Raw genomic sequence first — 18,569 nt, forward strand, 5'->3', positions numbered from 1 at the left:
GGGCAATGGGGTAAAAGAAGAAAAAAAATATGTCTGAGGAGGGAAGTGGAGAGTTGACAGTGGTGCTGCAGTGGTGCTGCATACATGATTAAGCTTCAAGGTAAATATAATTATATATTTTTTGTTTAAGCTAAGGAGAAGATGTTTAAAAGATAAACCTGGTCATGCTCTTTACTTTATTATTGTCATCAAATTCATAAAAAAATCATAACCTACAAAAAGGTTATGAATATTGATCTTGAAGCCAAATCCTGATTTAGCTTATTCACTTGTGCAATGTAGCTCCATTGTATTTTTCGTTTGTTTGTTTCTATTTTAATTAAGACATATTACCTCCCCATACAATTGCACTGGGCAACATGTATCTTAAGAGCAATAAACAGGGCCCATTTGTTGTGGCTGTATATATACTGCATCCTGCGGGCGCAAGTACCCGTTCGTGCACCAAACGTGGATTAATCAGCCACTTTAAATTGTGCTCAGCAAATAAACTCCTGCTTGGGAAACATTTGTAACTTCCCAGTGCCCAGTTGCTGTAAGAAATTCATAAGCCTCTTTTAAAAGTTAAACTACATGCATTTACGTCTCCTGAGTAACCAGCAGGGGAGAGGATAAATGCCACATGCACAGCTGGGAAGTTGGGAAGTACTCAGAGAGTGAGGGACTAAGTAGCACCTGTTTGGTTTTGCGCCGTTCATGGAATTCATCAACAAGAAGCAATATGCATTAAATGTATTATGCATTTATTATGCACAACGTATTTATATATTCCAAATATATAAGCTGTCATGTCAGCTGTTACCGGTATATAATAATAAGCTTTACTACATTAATAATAACACTGCTGTATAGTTCACATTTGTGTATTTTTTTTGCCAAAGTTAAAGGATTTATCTTAATTCAATATTGGAATTAATAAACTGTTACAGTTGTTAAAGAAACATTTAAAGACATGCATTTGCACACTGTATCACTGGTAGATCAGTGAATAAAGATACAGCACTGTTCCTGTAAGTAATATATAATATAGATGATATGATGCATAAAACAGGACAAGAGCAAGGCTACGTACATCCCTGCAGGATTGGCCTCAAAGACCTTTATAGTGCCTATAAAGAATAGGAAATATATGCCTATATATCTATATATACCACTTTTTTTTTCAGTGCAGACAGTATATACACTGTATATTTAAAATTATAGAATACATAGCAAATATATATCATTGCAGGAGAAGATGGTTTAATGGGTTTTCAAATGGCTCATTTAGCTCTGTTTATTTAAATAATTATTTAAAATATTTTTAATGAAAATCAAGAGCTACGTTTCTGCGCTGATCTGTCATATTTAAACCATTTAGAAATTATTCAGAAGACATCATTCAGTGGAAAACATCTGTACAGTTAGCAGCGTTTGAAGATAAGTCTTTTTAGCAGCACTTCTAATATCTTAAGGTCCTTGTGTTGTCGGTGTTTTATATGGTCCTTAAATTTAGAAGTTATTGAAGTCCTGGGACTGAATAATAATCTAAAAATGAATACAGCTTGCACTTCTATTGAGTAAATGCTTCTATCAACTCCCTCATCAGCCCTTATTATAGATTGTAGATATCTCACACTAATGCCACCTTTAGTGTCATTAGGAATTGGAGCAGCTATCACATAGCATGATAATAGTCATTTGTTAGGATGTCACTGAAAACAAATGCTATGTAATATCCTGATGTGAGGCGCCGGGGAGGTGCTGTGTCTGTGATCGTCATTGTGATTTTAATGAGAATGTCAGTGCTGTCAGTAATAGGTAGCAGATTATAAAAAGAATCGCATATCTCCGCTCTGCTTCCTCACATACCATGGGGACATGCGTTTCTTCTACACCGTCTTTTGTGTGTATGTGTCTGCGTGTGTGCGTTTTTTGTGTGTGTGTAATTTTGTCTTCCATTAGGCTTTCTGCTGACATCTGTTTGGATGTCATGTCTTCCATCTATGTTTGGCCACATGGAGCTGAACTTTGATGTTAAAGAAGCTTCATTAGCAAACATAATTAGTTTCAATTTGCAAGGTTATTTTGTCACTTTCATTTCCTCCCTGGATTTTTCGTCTACTCACTTTCATCTCACCAGATCTCAAAGACATACTGCCATCTAGTGGCCTTTGCAGTTGGTTGCATTTGAGGGTTATTTGTTGGAGTGGTAGTATTTGTTCATAGGCAACGTCCAGTTAGACGAGAGGCAGACTTTTCTCAGAGGCTTGTTTATAATTGTGTTAAGTTTGCAAAACCTTTCTCTTTTGCAAACTTAACACAGACTTTTTAGGGGTTTTTTTTCAGTTCATGAATCTTTCAGATTTTTTAAATTCTGTTTCAAATAGGATAATAAATTAGCTGCTGCTTAAAATACCTTTTCACTTGCATCCACGTGAAATAATGGCCACACAATACTTGATAGAGGTATTAATCGAATGTTTTCATATGTGTCATTCCTAGTTCAGTTCCCACTTTCACAGGTTCTGTTTTTTGCCAGCAGATCCTGAGGAAAACTGTGAATCTCACTTGTTAGACTTAACTTAATGTATGAGGTTTAGTCAAACATTGCCAGTCAATCTCTTGTATTGAGTGTAGCCTCGACCCTCTGGGCAGTATCAGAGCTGCTCAAGTGCTTTGGCATCAGTGTGACAGGATTAACACATCAAAAGCAGTGTCAAGGCCTACAGCAGCGTCACACAGTCAGTACAGCACCTTTCATGTTCTGCTCAGGTTCTCTACAATTTCACGTAAGCCAACAGCAAGTCAGACGGAAAAAGATAATGGGGCCAACCTGCTGCTATCAGGCTTTCCCTCAGCTTCAGTGAAATATGTCAAATTCTGTGTGTTTGATGAAAGATTGGAGTTCAACAGGCTCAAGTCAGGAAACGATATCTGACTTTGTCACATGGCTGGGATGCAAAGGAGCATTTATGTCTGGCATTCAGTTTGAAATGATTGCTGCAAGCCTGCATAGTCTTCCTTTCCATGATGCAAACATTTGATAGTCAACAGAGAAGGAAAAATTAAACCCAAATCGTTTGGTACGAGTTCAAGTGCGAAGATGTCTTCCTGAGGTTTATAATCAGCTTGTTAAGGTGTGTTAGTGAGCAAAAGTGAAATGCTTCTCTACCTTTTTCTCACGAGATGCATCCAGAGTAACAGTAAGCTTTATTCATCTCACTCAAATGCAAGTTTTCAACCTGCCATTTCTCATCCACTGTGTGTCAGAAATGTCTTAGTTTAATTTAGTGTTTGTATTTTCTCTCAAATGATTTTACAGCCACATACTGTTGTTAGTAACACTGTGGGATTTGGTTTTTTAATGACTAATCATGATTGTCAGTAATAGTAATGTTATAGGAGCTTTACCTTACAATATAAACCACCTTGAGGCAATTGTTGTTATGATTTGATGCTATAGAAATAAGAAATAGGAGCATTTGACATGTACTTTTTAGAAAAACAGCACATTGTCTTTTTCATATGTCATACATATATTAGGAGACATAATGCCTTATTGACTTCAATTTGTGTAATTACTTCAATCAGTTTGACTTTGTAGACATTTTCTCTTTAGCTGCTATTTTTTTATTACATTAACTCTGCAGAGTTTTTAGATACAAAAAGACTGTTTTGAAACATAATGAATAGCTTATAGCTGTTAATAAACGCCATATTAAAGTGCAATAAAAATGTAATTCAGTAAATATTTCTGACCATCTATTCTTGTAGGTACTGCTGGACTCATATTTTGTTTAATATTTGGGGCTGTGATGTGAGGAACTGAAGTGAAACTGATTTTTCTGTATTAATGTTACATTGTAAGCATATAAAAACATCAATAACATCCCTGAAACTGTATTTATGATATGTATCATCCTTGATTGGAAATCAGACTTCATGTACTTATACAGGAGGCTTTTTTCCTATCTCACAATGACCCCTGTCCTTGTGTAGGTGGTTGACATAAAAGAGAAACTAAAGGACTTCAAGAAATTTTGGTCCAACCTACCTGAGGCGATGTGTGTAGAAGACAGAGTGACCGCTGGAAATGCCAGCGAAGAGGAGTGCTGGAACGGACACACCAAGGGCAGGTAAGGGCAACAGAGCCTGAAGCTAATGCCAGCTAACACAAAAGGGTAGAAGTCCAAAGTCTGTTCAACCTGCTTCATATTAAGAAGTCTAAGCCTAGAATTAAGAATCAGATTATGTGCTTTCACCTGCTCTGCAAGAGCTTAGCATGCGTTTTGATTTGAACTAAAAGTAAGCTGTTGTCTTAAACATTATAAAAAAAACTTTTCTATGTGGTTTCAATTCATCTCGTGTAAAATATCATTTGCTTCCATGCGTTTTGAATTTGGTGGCATATTTGTGAAATTGTGTTTTTCTTCTTCTTCTTCTTTTGTTTTTAAATGTTCAACCAGCATCTAGATCCATCTGTTATTTTGGTTTCATTTTAAAAAGCTAACATTTGCATTAGGGCTCCAGATTCCCTGGCCGTTACTGATCTAACTGAGAAATCGATTTTTGCTTTTAATCATTATATCAGCTATATGATTTTGAATATTTTAAACTTCTTTAATTGTTTTAATTGATATTCAATGCTATTTTCAGTGGTAGAAAAAAACAACATCAATTAAAGAAGTGAAATTTTGCCTCTTTCACCTCAGCAACATTTCAGACGTGTGTATTTTCCAGAGTGATCTGGACTTATGGAGAACAATTGCTGCTGTGTCAGATGATCTGTGGAATTCCATCACATGACGACCTGCCGCTTATTTATCGAGCAGGAGTGCATTCAGCTGACACGTTTTCCCGAGAGAAATATGTCAAAAGAATGTCAGAACATTACCCTACACGACTGGGTCAAATGTTCATTTTGCCAACATTGTTGTTACCTCAAAGAGCAATTCCCAAGTGCTGTACTGGACCCATGACTCAAAACATTTATGGAATTCGACCGTGTTTAGCCTGTCTCTGTTTTTGTTGAGTGAATGCTTCTGATGAGATTTCAGAGAAAGCAGTCTATAACAACTAAACAAAGTAAAGGTTTTCTTTGTTTAGCAACTAAACAGTATCAATGAAAACTGTTTTTTTTTCTTTTCTTTTTCCATCAAGGTACTTTCCTGAGGTCCAAAAGGATGGCCTTACCAACCAGGTGAATAACCCTGAAGTGGGTGTTGACATCACACGCCCAGACACACTCATCCGTCAGCAGATCATGGCTCTGAGGGTGATGACTAACAAGCTGAAAAATGCCTACAATGGCAATGATATCTACTTTCAAGACTCAAGTAAGCCATTTGCCACTTCTGTCATACACACAAATAGAACAACTCACTACTAATAAGCTGTCTGCCTAACCCTAAGGCAAAGGTGATCAGCGTCAGTAAAACTGCAAGCAGAACTAAAGGTGCAAATAACAAAAATTGTATAATAATAATAATAATAATAATAATAATAATAATGATAATAATGATAATAAACAAAAACAACAACAAAAAAAACGTATCTTCTGCCAGGTTTATGAAATTTTGAGACGTCACACTGAGTGTGCAAAATCACGTTCTGTTTAACTGTACAAATGACACCATTGTCAAAGGAGCTTACAAAGAAAAGCATCTGGACTTCTTTAAGTTGCTTGAAGACGTTTCACCTCTCATCCGAGAAGCTTCTTCAGTTCTAAGGTCAAATGGTGGAGAGTCCCAGATTTAAACCTAGTGGGAGTAACCCCCCAAAGAGGGACAAAAGGACCCCCTGGTGATCCTCTAATCGCCTGAGCCAAGGTGTGAAAATGGGTGTGGGTCCCAATCAGCCAGGGATTCGGGTGAGCTCATTGTGAAACCTGGCCCCACCTTATCATGCAAATTCCTGAGGTCAGATGACCCAGGATGTGAGGGGGTCCTTTTGTCCCTCTTTGGGGGGTTACTCCCACTAGGTTTAAATCTGGGACTCTCCACCATTTGACCTCAGAACTGAAGAAGCTTCTCGGATGAGAGGTGAAACATCTTCAAGTAACTTAAAGAAGTCCAGACGCTTTTCTTTGTAAGCTCCTTTGACTACGATGACCTGGATGACTGAGAACCTTCACAGACAAATGACACAATTACACTAATAAACAAAAAGTAAAGAATCACAAGTAAATACTCACTGCTAAGTTCATTTTAGCCACTTGGGGGCAGTAGAAATAGGGAGACACATTTTTTAAACATCTTTGCAGATTTTTACTTAATGTCTACTTGATGAATAAAAGTTTAGCATTGAGTCTAATTTAAGAATTGTTTTAAGTCTCCCATAAGTTGATGAGAAATATATTTGAAGCTGAATGCTTGACTGTGTTAACCAGGCAGTGTCTGTTTATTATTTACTGTTTAGCATGCGTGTAGTGTGTATATATTAGCATATCTGAACAACACTGAGTTTGTGATACAATGTGCTGACCGTAAAATTAAGACAATTTAAGAGACTAAAGGAAAACAGAGAATGACACATTTCCCACCAGGTGGGTGATAATCATGTGATATTTAAACCCTTTAATTTATACATGAGAAAGTTCCACAGTGTCTGCTGGAGATTTTGAGCAATGTTACACTGCTATTGCAGTGCTGTGCTCATTCTGGCTTGTGTTACGGTATTGCAGGCGATGAAGGCAGTGGCTCAGGCAGTGGCAGCGGCTGCACAGAGGTCTGCCCCACATACATGGACGGTACGGCTGCGACTGAAATCCCCGTGGTGAGAGCCGACCGGAGCGGGCCTGTGGATAACTCTGCCCCGCTCTGTGCACCGTCTGTAGCACTGCCAACCATGCTGGCCCTTTCAGCCTTGGCACTTCAGCGACAGTGGAGATAATGCTAGAGGAACAGGCTAAACATGGACAGCAGGGGTTTGTTTTTTTTCCTTTTTTCCCCTTTTTTTTGCAGTTTTTTGTATTCAGGCAGATTGGAGCAGACAGCATTCAGACTGCCAGCTTCAAGGCAAGAAGAGTCTGCTCTGAAAAAGAGAGCAGTCAAGCATCATGAGTTCCCACTTTCCCAAAGATTGTGCAGTGCCATCCTTAGACTTGATATGTTTTGGCATCACTTCACCATCTAACAGCGATGCCACCCCTACTAACTCTGCTTCTGAGATTTTAGTAAAGGTATTATTGTAGGTCTTAATGTGGAAAAATATAACACGCACTTTGATTGTTTAGATTTTTTTTTTATTGCAAAAAAATAGTTTATTGTGTGTTGGAAAAAATGTTGAGAATGTGGTCATTTTATACACGTGTTATTTTTTTAAAGCAAAGGATCCTTTGATTTGATCTGAATGGAACATGTGGTTTTAACTGACACCTTATTCCATTGTCATGAACTTATGTGCCAACTATTCATTTCTGATGAGAAGCGTAATGCTGTCATGTTTATTTTTAGATCAAATGCAGCTTCTAAATTGTGTTTCACAATCATTTTAACTGTGTCATATGGAAAGATTGTAGTTAAACTATGTCATGGGTTGGTTATGCATCTGCACAGCTTTTAGCTATTCTCTTAAAAACCTTTCAGCAGCTGCATTGTGCTTAAAGTCACTGTTAGGGTTAAGATTGACATTTTATATACTAATTTGCCTTGCAGCAAATTCATTATGTGCAAAAATATTCTCATATCAAACTGGATCCTTAGGCTTCAAGAGTAGATAGCCTGGACAGATTTATTATGGAGCAGTTACTCACATTTAGAGAAGGTGCCGCTAATATATGGGTTATGCTGTCAAGGTAGATGCTGCCTCTGCAGCGTTGTGGTGTGCATGTCCTGATATAAAATATATTTATACCATGTCAAATATTGTGATTGATAATATAATTAGTAAGTTAAGGGTTGCACAATGGGTCTCATGCAACCACTAAAATGCAAACTTGTCAGTAAAACTAATCAAATACAAAGAGGTGTTTAAGTGCTGCATACAAGTGTTCTTCTCACAGCACAGAGGAGGTCATGTGAAGTCACTGAAAAGCAGGATTATCTTCTTTAACTGTGTAAATGGACGTTTACCATTTTGCACTCGAAGACGATTACTATCAGTTCTTGGGCTGCTGTAACCTCGATGTTAATTTACAGTAACTGGGGCTTTTAGCATTTTCAAAAAATACTCTAGAAATATTTACAGGATTTTGAGATGATTCATTAATACTGTAAATGTTGTTTTCCCTCTTATTTTTAAGGTTCAGTAACCAAAGCATATTCTGTGTGTAAATGAACACTGTAGGACCAAAACTAAAATACTTTGTGACAGTATTAACAAGTTGAAATTACAAATTTAAAAAAAGAAAGAAAATTATATATACATAGACAGATAGATATATAGATCTATATCTATATACATCTATATATAATAGTTGCAAAAGGTTATGGAAATATTAGGAGAAGAAGCAGCAACAGCACATAGTGGTTACTGGAAATGTAAAGAAAGGGTCTCTAAATTTATCTGGAAAGCTTGAATGGTTGCGTCTGCAGCACAGACAGGCTTGAAGCCGGCCACAGTCACCTGTGAAATGAGAATCTGTGGAGACTGGACAGAGCTGAATGCTTCAGTGAAGTTCCTCACTAGAGCGTACTTACGGAGAATGTGAGAGGCCTGGCCGTGCTGAGGGGGGCGGACAAAACCAGCCTGTATGTACGTCCACTGTTCTCTGAGAGCCCGACAGGTTCATAACCAACAGGCCTGCTAAGCTTACATTTCCAAGGAATTAGCCTGTATTAAGTCCTTTGCGGCATATCACTGAATATTTGTTGAGCTTTTTCTTTATTTCATACGAGTCACTTTTTTAACCCACATTTATTTCAAGAATATAGAGGAAATATGTCAAAGTTTCATTTAAAAGGACCCATTATTCTACATTTTGATCTCATAAGATGCCCTTTTTATTGTTTTGTATCACTGAACCTTTAATATTTTTGCAATAAAATATTGAAAATGGATGTATGGTCAGACAAATTATGACTCACAAAAATGCTCAGTTTGGGTTTTTTGTTATCTCTTTGTTTGTTTTTCAGAATTAATGCATTGCTGTTTGATTTCAAAACTAATGAGGAAAGGTTTTTATGGGGTTTTAAAATAATTTCAAACTGAGGTTTGAAGAACTAGTTGAGCAAATATGCCTTACTGTTTTTGGTGCAATTAAGATGATTGCATTTTTGTTTTATTGCTGTTCTTGAGAATAAATTCTTATTTAAAAAAAACCCAAAAACAATTTGTAATCATATATGTTTTATATATATTGATGATTGAGATGGTAAATCAGGTTAAAACTGGTTAAAGTAGAAATGCATTTAATTGAAGACTGATTTAAGAGTGCGAGGTACTTGGTAGAACAATCGTGTGATTCATTTGCTAACATGAAATTAGATGCAACAGCTAAAAAACAACATGCTATTCAAAGAGAAGATTATTATTCTGCTCTTCTTCACAGTCGTGACAGCAGACAGGGTGCTCCATTACTATGAGGTATGTTTGAGCACTCAAGCGCATTTCAGAACAACAGGTGAAATCTAGGCTTCTTCTGTGTACTTTCTATTTGTGAAATCTGCTTTTATCAGAGGTTCAAAGCCTCTGTTTCTCCGCTGACGCAGGTAGAGCACAAAGATAAGGAGAAGTACCAGGAGACCGATGAAGATTCCTCCCAGAGTGGAGCCCAGCACAAAAACAGCCGGTCCTCCATCTGCATCTGTATAGATGAAACAGGAGATGGATTGCTGAAACCTTTGCAGTTGCAGGTTCATTGAATGTGAATGAAATCTGTAAATAAGAAGATATTTATTCCAACATAACAAAAAGAGGGGGTTTTTTTATGTTGATGAGCCAGCGCCATGGATTTGAAAGTGGTCGGCAGTGAGTTGATATTTGTTTTGAAACATGCAATGTTGCCCTGTTTTATTAGTGTTCACTGAAAGGCCACACGTGTCAGTGGCGTATATATAATTGAGAAATTTTGCCAAAAAACTATCCATTAAAACCATAATCTGTCATTTTCAGACTTTGGTCTTGAACCGATCATGTTGGCAGTCTAATTTAGAAAATTCTGTTTATTTTTTTTCTTTAATAATTGTATGGGTTAGGTATGTCTACTCTTCATGCAAACCCAGGCCAACTCTTTGCTCCACGCACACTGTACACACTTGAGTGAAATCAATCTTTACTCTCACCAGTAAGAAATTACATCAATTTTCCAAAAATGTCCACCTATCCCACCGATCAAAGTTTTTCTTTCACTATTTGCTCACCATCCAGGGAAATGGCATAAGAATATCCCAGCTGCTCAGATGGAACATAGACTTCCTCATTAGTAATGGAAGGGAAGAAGGGAACCATGTTGTAGTCTCTGTTGTGTCCAATGGGGGCCATCTCATCTGGGAAAGTGGCGTTGGATGGAACAAACCTTCTCATCCATTCATCAAAAATAGCATCAGTGAAAGCATGGAGCACCTGCAAGGTACAAATGACAAATATCATTTTTATAAAAATGAAAACAAAGTGTGTCAGAGATTTTTTTTATCAGAGGAAACCATTGAATTAGGTTTTCACCAGAAAGATGGGGTCATTGGCTGCAGAGTGAGCCAACGAGCTGGTTCCATTGAGCATTGAGTGGACAAGATTGTGAAGGTTGTCAACGGTTTCGTCCAGTTCTCCATCAGGTTTGTCGTACCCTTCGAGAGCATTTCTGTGAGGTACAAACAACAGCATTAATTCATTTGTTCTGTGAAAGAGGTGGCATAAATGTAACATCATTAACAATGGTGAACACTCCACTTTTACCTAAAGCTAAAGGAGGAGTTGGTGAAATAGGGAGGGCTGTCAAAGTCCCGAATTCCAAGACAGCTTCTGACGTCAGTCATTGTAGGCAGAGTCCTGTTGCCTTGCCGGATCATCCCTCTCTGTATGAAACCTTCACTGGTTCCATTACAAAGGGTCACGAGACGATTGTAGTCGTCGAGACTGGAAATAAATTAGATACACGTAAAGAATTTAAATGTTTCACCAACATGTACCATGAACATTCGTTAATTGGTTACACATTTTTAATACAATTACTGACAATTGTTTCCCTCCAATCAGTATTTTCTTCTGACCTGTTACACACCACCCCCCATCTGGAGAACCTGGACTGGTTACTGATGAGGAAGGGGTTGTCTGGGTTTCTGCCTCCCAGCAGAGTGTCAGTACACACATCACACTCACTCTGCCCTGTGGCAAAGTTCCAATATGGGATTGCAAAATTCTCATTGCCAGTAAGTCTCTGCAGAAGAAAAGGAAACACTCGTGTTTCTATGAAAAAGTATTGCTAAATCAGCAACATGGCTCTATAGGGATGTTTTATAGGGCCAACTCTCTCTCGTTTATATTTTATATATATAATTTTTAGGTATACCATTTTTTTATTGTCTTTTTTTTAATGCAAGTTTAAAATGTCTTTGTGAAATATTGTAAGAATGATTTGTCTGTCAATTTTTCACCAAAATGTTAGTCATCAGTAAGCTTATTGAATATAACATGCAATAATCTGAGCTTTAAACAGATGTCCCTTTGACAGGTCATTTATGTTTCATCAGTGAATTTAAACAAGAATTGTGCACGCAATTTAAAAATCTGATGAGCCCAAATTTTTAAAAAAAATGCAAATTGTTGTGCAAAGGATACACTCCTCTACTCTCCACCACAAAAAATATAATATTTTAAGAGATGTTTAAAAAAAATACAAAAATAATACAAAATTCCAAATACCTGGAGTTCTCTTTCCAAACTCAGGAGGTGATACCTGTGCCAAGTAATGAATGCTGGCCCTTTGTGTGAGAAATCAATGGCTTTGAAGGGACGACCTGGACCTGGAGGAAAATGAATTGTTTCATTAGCTCCTCTTTAGTCTCACAACAGTTCTGAGCTTAATAAACACTATATCTAATGCCTAAAAATATGAATTTTATAACAAACATATGAGAACGTAAAACAAAAAGTTAAGTAAAAGCATTCCTCTTATCAGTTTATATGTTACAGAATTTTTGTAGTTACAGTAAAAAAGGTCTATACTTGGAATTTGTCAGGCTTCATAAAATTTCATTAAAAAAGGGGGGGAATCTGCTTTGTAGGTATAGTATTTGTCTTATTTGATATTTTTATTATTGTTATATTCCTGAAAAAAAACCCACACATTTAATGGTTGTAGTGGTTTTGTGTAAATATGACCATGATGGTTTACCAAGCAGAGTGTCTCTAACAGAGTAGTAATGCTGCCAGACAAAGAAGTCATAAACGGAGATGTTGGCAATCTGTGGCTCGGTTCCATTTGGTCCGAGGAGTCCGAGCCAGTGCTGAGTGGCGATGACGTAGTCTGGGTGGATGCTGCTCTTGGCCAGTTCCAGAGCGTCCAGGAACTCTTGGAGCTCTTCAGGGGTCAAGGAGTGGATATTCTTCCGCACAACGGGAGCTTTCCTCTGGTCACAGTTTGGTCCGATCCAGCCAAACTTGCACTGGCCGCAATCATAACCTGCAAAGTTACCTGCAACATAAAGAGCAAATTAATTGTCAAATTGTGCACAAACATGTAGTCACAAAACACTGTACAACAAAATAATAAAACCTAAAAATGCAGTTTAAATGCAAAAGATAAAAACAGTTACTACTGCTAAGAATCTCAGAAGGCCTCATTAAATAAAAAGCAGACAACAGACAAGGTTTAACACAACCCTTTACCTAGTTAAATCTAAGTCTACTTTAACCATTTACGGATTTAACTTTTCTTATTTATCTAAATAAGCTGGTCAGCACCCACCAGTACATCTGCAAGTCTGATTGAAGAATTTGGTCGGCCACCTCTCTCTGTCATCAACATTCCTTAGTCTGTACGGTCCTCCCCAGGGTTTGGTGTCGACTCGAACAGCAGTGCAGCTTCCTCTTCCCGACAGTGAGCCACACACATTGGCAGGGTCTGAGCCCACAGCAGGGCAGCACTGCTTGGACAAAATCCCCTCCACTGTGCAGCACACTCGAGGAAACTGAGCCTCTGACAGGTCAGGGCCAAAGAGTAAACAAAGAAGACCAAGACCCAGAGCAATCATGATATATCACCTGTTTCTTTCAGTCAGCAGTGACAAATCAGTTTGTAGATCAAATCTCAGCTGTAATACGCTCAATTAGTTACCCCAGAAGAGTGTGGAATCTCACTCTGCTATGGTTCCTTGCTGTGTATCTTTGAATTAGATTCAGTGATAGGTTTAATATCTACAGAAACAACTCCTGCAGCTAAATCATGTTGTGTTCCAGTTGCCTCCATGCACATTAAGAAAGCCTCTGATTTCTGTTCTTGCTTTTGTAGAGGAGGATTAAGCCACTGGTCTTGTGATGATCACCTGACAGCAGAGCTGTGAGCCACACTAAGATCCGGATGAATTAACCAAGCAACTGCCTGAAGGAACTATTAAGGATATGTATAGAGACTTTATGCCAAAGGACTCCATTGTGATTTTTATTTGTTAGCTGTGGTTGAGTCATATTCAGCTATCCAAATAGAACAAAAATAGTTTTCAAATCAGTTCCCCAACTGCATGCCTAGTAAATCTAAATAAGAGACTAGTCACTTTAATCCTGCCAGACGTTTTCTGAAAGTTTTGGAGCTTGTTAGTACAGGTTGGTTTTGAGCTTTTTGCCCTCCACATTTTCACCGCAGGTCTCAGCTGACGTCTTTGGTTATCCATGTGATCTGCGGGAAGAACAGCAGTAGAGGTATTACGACGTTGTTTCAAAGAACTCTTTTATCTTTCACACACTATACATACAGTGTCACTGTCTGTGTGATTCCTAACAAATAAAGAGCAAAATGGCACGTAACAGTATGAAACTACTGGAAAAGGTTTGATATCCATCCATTCACTTCCACTTATCCTTTTGCAGGGTTGATAATTTGTGCATATTTGATATCAGTCACATAACCAGTGGCAGAAGAACTATGATATTTTAAATACACACAGCAGAAAACCCTACAATCAAAATGCATCGACATTAATTGTTGCCTAAACTTAATACCTGGTTGTGCCACCTTTAGTAGTAACAACTGCAATCAAGCATTTGTGATAACTGGCAAAGCATATTTCACATCGCTGTGGAGGACTTTTGTCCCTCTCTTTTTTTTTCTTTTTTTTTTTGCCTGTCCCGTTTGGCTCTTTTGCCATCAGAATTATTGTCTAAAGGAAAAGAAAGATGCCCAACGGATTTACTTTACCAAATTGACCATCCCAGCCTTGCCGTAATGGTCCATTTGATTCACCTTTTATTGTTTATTTTATTTTCACTTACTGAATACGGGACAGACTTGACTGGGGGAAAGAAAGAGGGAAAGAGAAACAGCTGAGAAGAGGGACGGGGGAGAAGGGCAAAAGACAAAAACCAACAGAATGGGCAGAAAAAAAAAAGAAAAAGAAAAAAAAATACATATATCAATCACCTGGATCACCTGCTGAGAAAGAAAAAAGAAAACAAGCAGAAGAGAACCCCCTCTTTTTCGCCGAATTTTTTTAAATTCAGGCACACCGGAGGCTTTTTGGGTATGAGCGGTCTGTTTAAGGCCATGCCAAAACATCACATTCTGATTCAAGTCCAGACTTTGACTAGGCCACTCCAAAGCATTCATTTTGGGGTTGTTGTTTTTTTAGCCATTCAGAGGTGGACTTGCTGGTGTCTTTTGGATCATTGTTCTGCTGGCCAACCCAAGCTTTGGGGCATGGTCAAGCATTCTCCTTCATTATATTCTGATATAGAGCAAACTTCAAGATCCAGTCAAGTCCTCCAAGTCCTGAAGCACTAAAGCAGCCCCAGACCATCACACCGTCATCACCATATCTGTATTTAATCGGTGGCAAACTTTTTTTTGACGAAGTTACATGATGTGTACTGTGTCAGAAGGGACGGTAATCTGATCAAGATATTATCATAACAGTACAGTAGCGGTCAAAGTTTCCTTTCAAGAGTTCCTTGAAAGTCCTATCTGAAGACAGAACAACTTGTTCTGATAATAGCTGAATACCTCTACTGTGTCCAAAAGACTTTTAAAGAGTGGTGTTAATGATGCTGTTTAGATTTCACTGGATTCCATGTGACAAATTGTATTATTAGCAATCAGTGCTGAATGAAATGGAACAGAATAGCCCTTTATTGTCATTGTGCAACGAAATTCCTGGAGTTTTAAGAATGGGTCGCACCGTCTTCTGGGATACAAATGAAAAACAAATAATAGTAAACTAATAAACTTAGTTTATTTTCAACACTTAAAGAAGATTGAATTAGTCACTAACCACGCACGCGGTTGTACTTGTGACTGAAAAGTATGAGTTCTTTCTCTTTGTGGGTTTGAGTTTTGATAGTTTGTTTCTCACTGCCCTTAAGAAATAAATCTGTTTTACCCAGCCTGTTTTCAGAGGCAGAACAACTAGAAGTACTTTCTGAGTGAAACCACTAATCCTTACATTTAACAGACCCATACTATTACTTCCAGCAGTGGCCTTCCATGTGGCTGATGAGAGCCTATATACATGTACTAATTAATGTCATGAATAGGCAGTTTTCCCCTACTGGGGAAGACTTCCTTTACTGATATCATTAATAGTAAATGTAAATTAAATTGATAAAAACTGTGTGCTATAACACAGGGCTTTTTAATGTTAGGCCCACGGTCTGTACCAGTGGTAGCCCATGGTTGTGTTACATGCAACAAGAATAACATGTGGAACTATGCTTTTATTTCATTAGCATTTTTCATCATAACATAATAGACTGTGCTCAAAACCCATTAACCAACACAAAATTTTAAATAGCCATAATTTGAACACGAAGAAAACCTGTTTTAAGTGCAGCTCAGTCATACAATTCCCCCCTTTTCATAATGGGATGGCATTCATAAAGAAAAGTCAGTAAGTATTCAAGTCAAAGTATATTTAACTTAACAACTTTAGCTGTTGTTATGATTCAGTGCTAAAATGAACTGAAAACTGAATTGAAAATAGCTTAACAGAGGTAAAGTAAAAATAAACACAAGATTTCTAAAGCAAATGTAATCGCGGCTCCATGAGAAAAGTCATGTGTGACCACTGCTTTCTTTATGCAGCAGACCATGTGAGGTTCACTGCACTCAAAAGGATTAAGAAGCAGAACTCCCTGGAATTTCTCTGTTTAAATTATTTCACATCAGTTTCAGTAAATAAGTGTACCTACTTGTGAAGATGCAGACTCACAGGCCGTTTGATTGTGGTTCATCACAGTCATGGCTTGCCATGTGTACTAAATGAGATCTGTTGCCACTGAATGGCGGGATAGCTCACGCAAACCAATAAAGAAGTGTAAATCGCATCACAGACAAGATACGATCAATCAAACACTAAGAAAAAAAACATGTTTTAATGGTTAAGCAAACAAAATTAGAGACGTGGGGGAAAAACAGAAGTGAAGACAAACAAATCAGTTTGAGTTAGAAAAGACTAAAATAAAACATCCTTAAAAAGTAAGTAAATTAAATGTATTTAATTAATTTGTTAAACATAGTGTGCAAATTAGGAAAACTTATGGGAGGAGTCTTTTGCAAGTAAATCCTAACATGGCATCATCCATATAATGGAGTATAAAGATAAATGTTATAAGGAGTGGAGCTCTAGAAGGACTTTACATCCCTCGGTGGTGGTAGTGGGGGTGTTGGTAAAGAATGCAGAGCGATAGCTGCAGATGGATTTGATGTGGTGCAGAACTTCTCATGAGTCATAGTTGAAGCATCCTGCTTCTGATAACAATTCAGGGAAAGAGGTGGAGACGTGGATTTGGTTTGCAGCGATCAGAGAGCAACAGAGAAAGAAACGGTTTTGAAGTTTGACACCAATGAAATGAATGGCTCGAAGAGGCTGTAGCAAAATGTGTTTGGTTTATCTGTAAGCATGAACAACCTGGGTCAGCTGATTGAGTTGGAAGCACAGAAAGTCAAATAAAGGAAAAGAGAAGTTTGCTAAAGAGAGTCACAATAAAGACAATGTTTTAGAATAATTACTTCATTGGGCAACAAACAGCACGAATAAGGGAGACGCTGAGTGAGTAGGTCTGTGCAGGTCATATTTTGAATCTAAAAGAAGGTCATTCATCTACGGAGCCCCGCAAGGGACGTGGGAGAAAAAAAAATAAGATGAACTTTTGCGAGATCTCGCAAAACTTTTGCGAGACGTATCACGAGTACACGAGAACGCAAGTACGTACGATTTCTCCTCCATATTCATATCGGTCTTTTAAATGAGCCCACACTCTGTACAAATGCACACAAACATGAAAACTCAAAGAGAGCAGAAAAGAAACGATCATGTAACCCTTGCTGTGACTCAGACGTGAAACCTAACAAATATGAAATTTCTATAAATCAATTAAAATTATACTCACTGTTTTACAGATGAAAAACTGTCTGGGGTTCATTTTAAGTTCAGTTTAATTCAATTTTATTTATATAGTGGGAAATCATGACAACAGCTGCCTTGAGGAACTTTACATTATAAGGTAAAGACCCTACAATAATACAAAGAAAACAGAAAACTCCAACAGTCATGCGACCCCCTATGAGCAAGCCCTTTGGTGACAGTTGGAAGGAAAGCTCGCTTTTAAAAGGTAGAAACCTCCTCCAGGAGCAGGCTCATGATTATCAGATTTAACAGATTTCTTGAATAATCAAGATTGTAGGCCAGGATTTCAAATTGGATTAAATAGTATATATGGTTAATTATAAATTATTGCTACATTTTTGACAGATTATGCACTTCTGTCTACCCTTCTCTGAAATTAAAGTGGCAGGGAACACAGGAGGTCCATACACAGATGTTGTCATTATGCTTTTGTCATTTGCAATTTTTTAGTTGTCTATACTACATAGTCAAAAAAAAAAAAATAGAAATTGATTAGATTTCAGTTTATTTGTCCGGTAGTTCAACAACACATATCATCCTTTCAGAAGTGGCGAGTTTTGCCAAAATAGCATTCAAATGAAATTGCTGTTCATCAACAGGACAGGTGGGTGCAAAGAATTTATTATTCAGCTGATAAAATAAGCTTCAGATAAATTCAGTGACCAAAAAAGAATGTTTATGTCTATTTGAAATTCTAAGAGTTCAAAAGGTCTTTATTTAGTTCTTTATTTTTTCAGTTTTGTTTAACCAACATTAAAAAAGGAAAGCTCGTCTGGAATCAGAATAAATATTTAAAAAACAATAGCAAAAATGACATGAAATAATTATATTTTTAGACTGAGAAACTTGAGTTTAGAAAAATGCAAGGTGCCCCCCCTCAGATTATGATGCCCCTTAGTACCATTTCGTGTACCCTGCCAGTGTGACAGTTGGCGTTATAGTATATATGAAGCAACAAGGCATAATAGAATATCTCTTCGATTTTAAACTATTCTAGCCAACATCAACAACTAAATATTCCCGTCATTAACAAATACAGATGGTGTAAATAAACTCACCATTTAAAAATTATTACAAAATACTCAACATAAACCA

The 18,569-nt window shown here is 37.5% G+C and overlaps 2 protein-coding genes across 3 annotated transcripts in view; one reads left to right on the plus strand and one right to left on the minus strand.

Annotated features, from left to right (window-relative positions):
- LOC113007382 (glypican-6-like) overlaps positions 1-7,551 on the plus strand; it is a 79,043-nt gene extending 71,492 nt beyond the window's left edge. For both annotated transcript variants that reach the window (XM_026143876.2, XM_026143877.2), the window contains 3 exons: positions 3,982-4,118; positions 5,143-5,318; positions 6,665-7,551. In XM_026143876.2, coding sequence (XP_025999661.1) covers positions 3,982-4,118; positions 5,143-5,318; positions 6,665-6,873 — 522 coding nt within the window. In that variant the 3' untranslated portion in view covers positions 6,874-7,551. The remainder of the gene's footprint in view (positions 1-3,981; positions 4,119-5,142; positions 5,319-6,664) is intronic.
- Positions 7,552-9,253: 1,702 nt separating this feature from the next.
- On the minus strand, positions 9,254-13,340 carry dct (dopachrome tautomerase). The gene is made up of 8 exons (XM_026144208.2): positions 12,827-13,340; positions 12,254-12,553; positions 11,782-11,882; positions 11,130-11,296; positions 10,816-10,995; positions 10,585-10,720; positions 10,284-10,485; positions 9,254-9,727 (listed from the first exon to the last, which is right to left on the minus strand). Exons 1-8 carry the CDS (start codon positions 13,110-13,112, stop codon positions 9,552-9,554), a joined length of 1,548 nt encoding a protein of 515 aa, XP_025999993.2. The 5' UTR covers positions 13,113-13,340; the 3' UTR covers positions 9,254-9,551.
- Between the last annotated feature and the right edge of the window lie 5,229 nt (positions 13,341-18,569).

Source organism: Astatotilapia calliptera, chromosome 16 (genome assembly GCF_964374335.1).
Source record: "Astatotilapia calliptera chromosome 16, fAstCal68.1, whole genome shotgun sequence".
NCBI classification, from domain to species: domain Eukaryota; kingdom Metazoa; phylum Chordata; class Actinopteri; order Cichliformes; family Cichlidae; genus Astatotilapia; species Astatotilapia calliptera.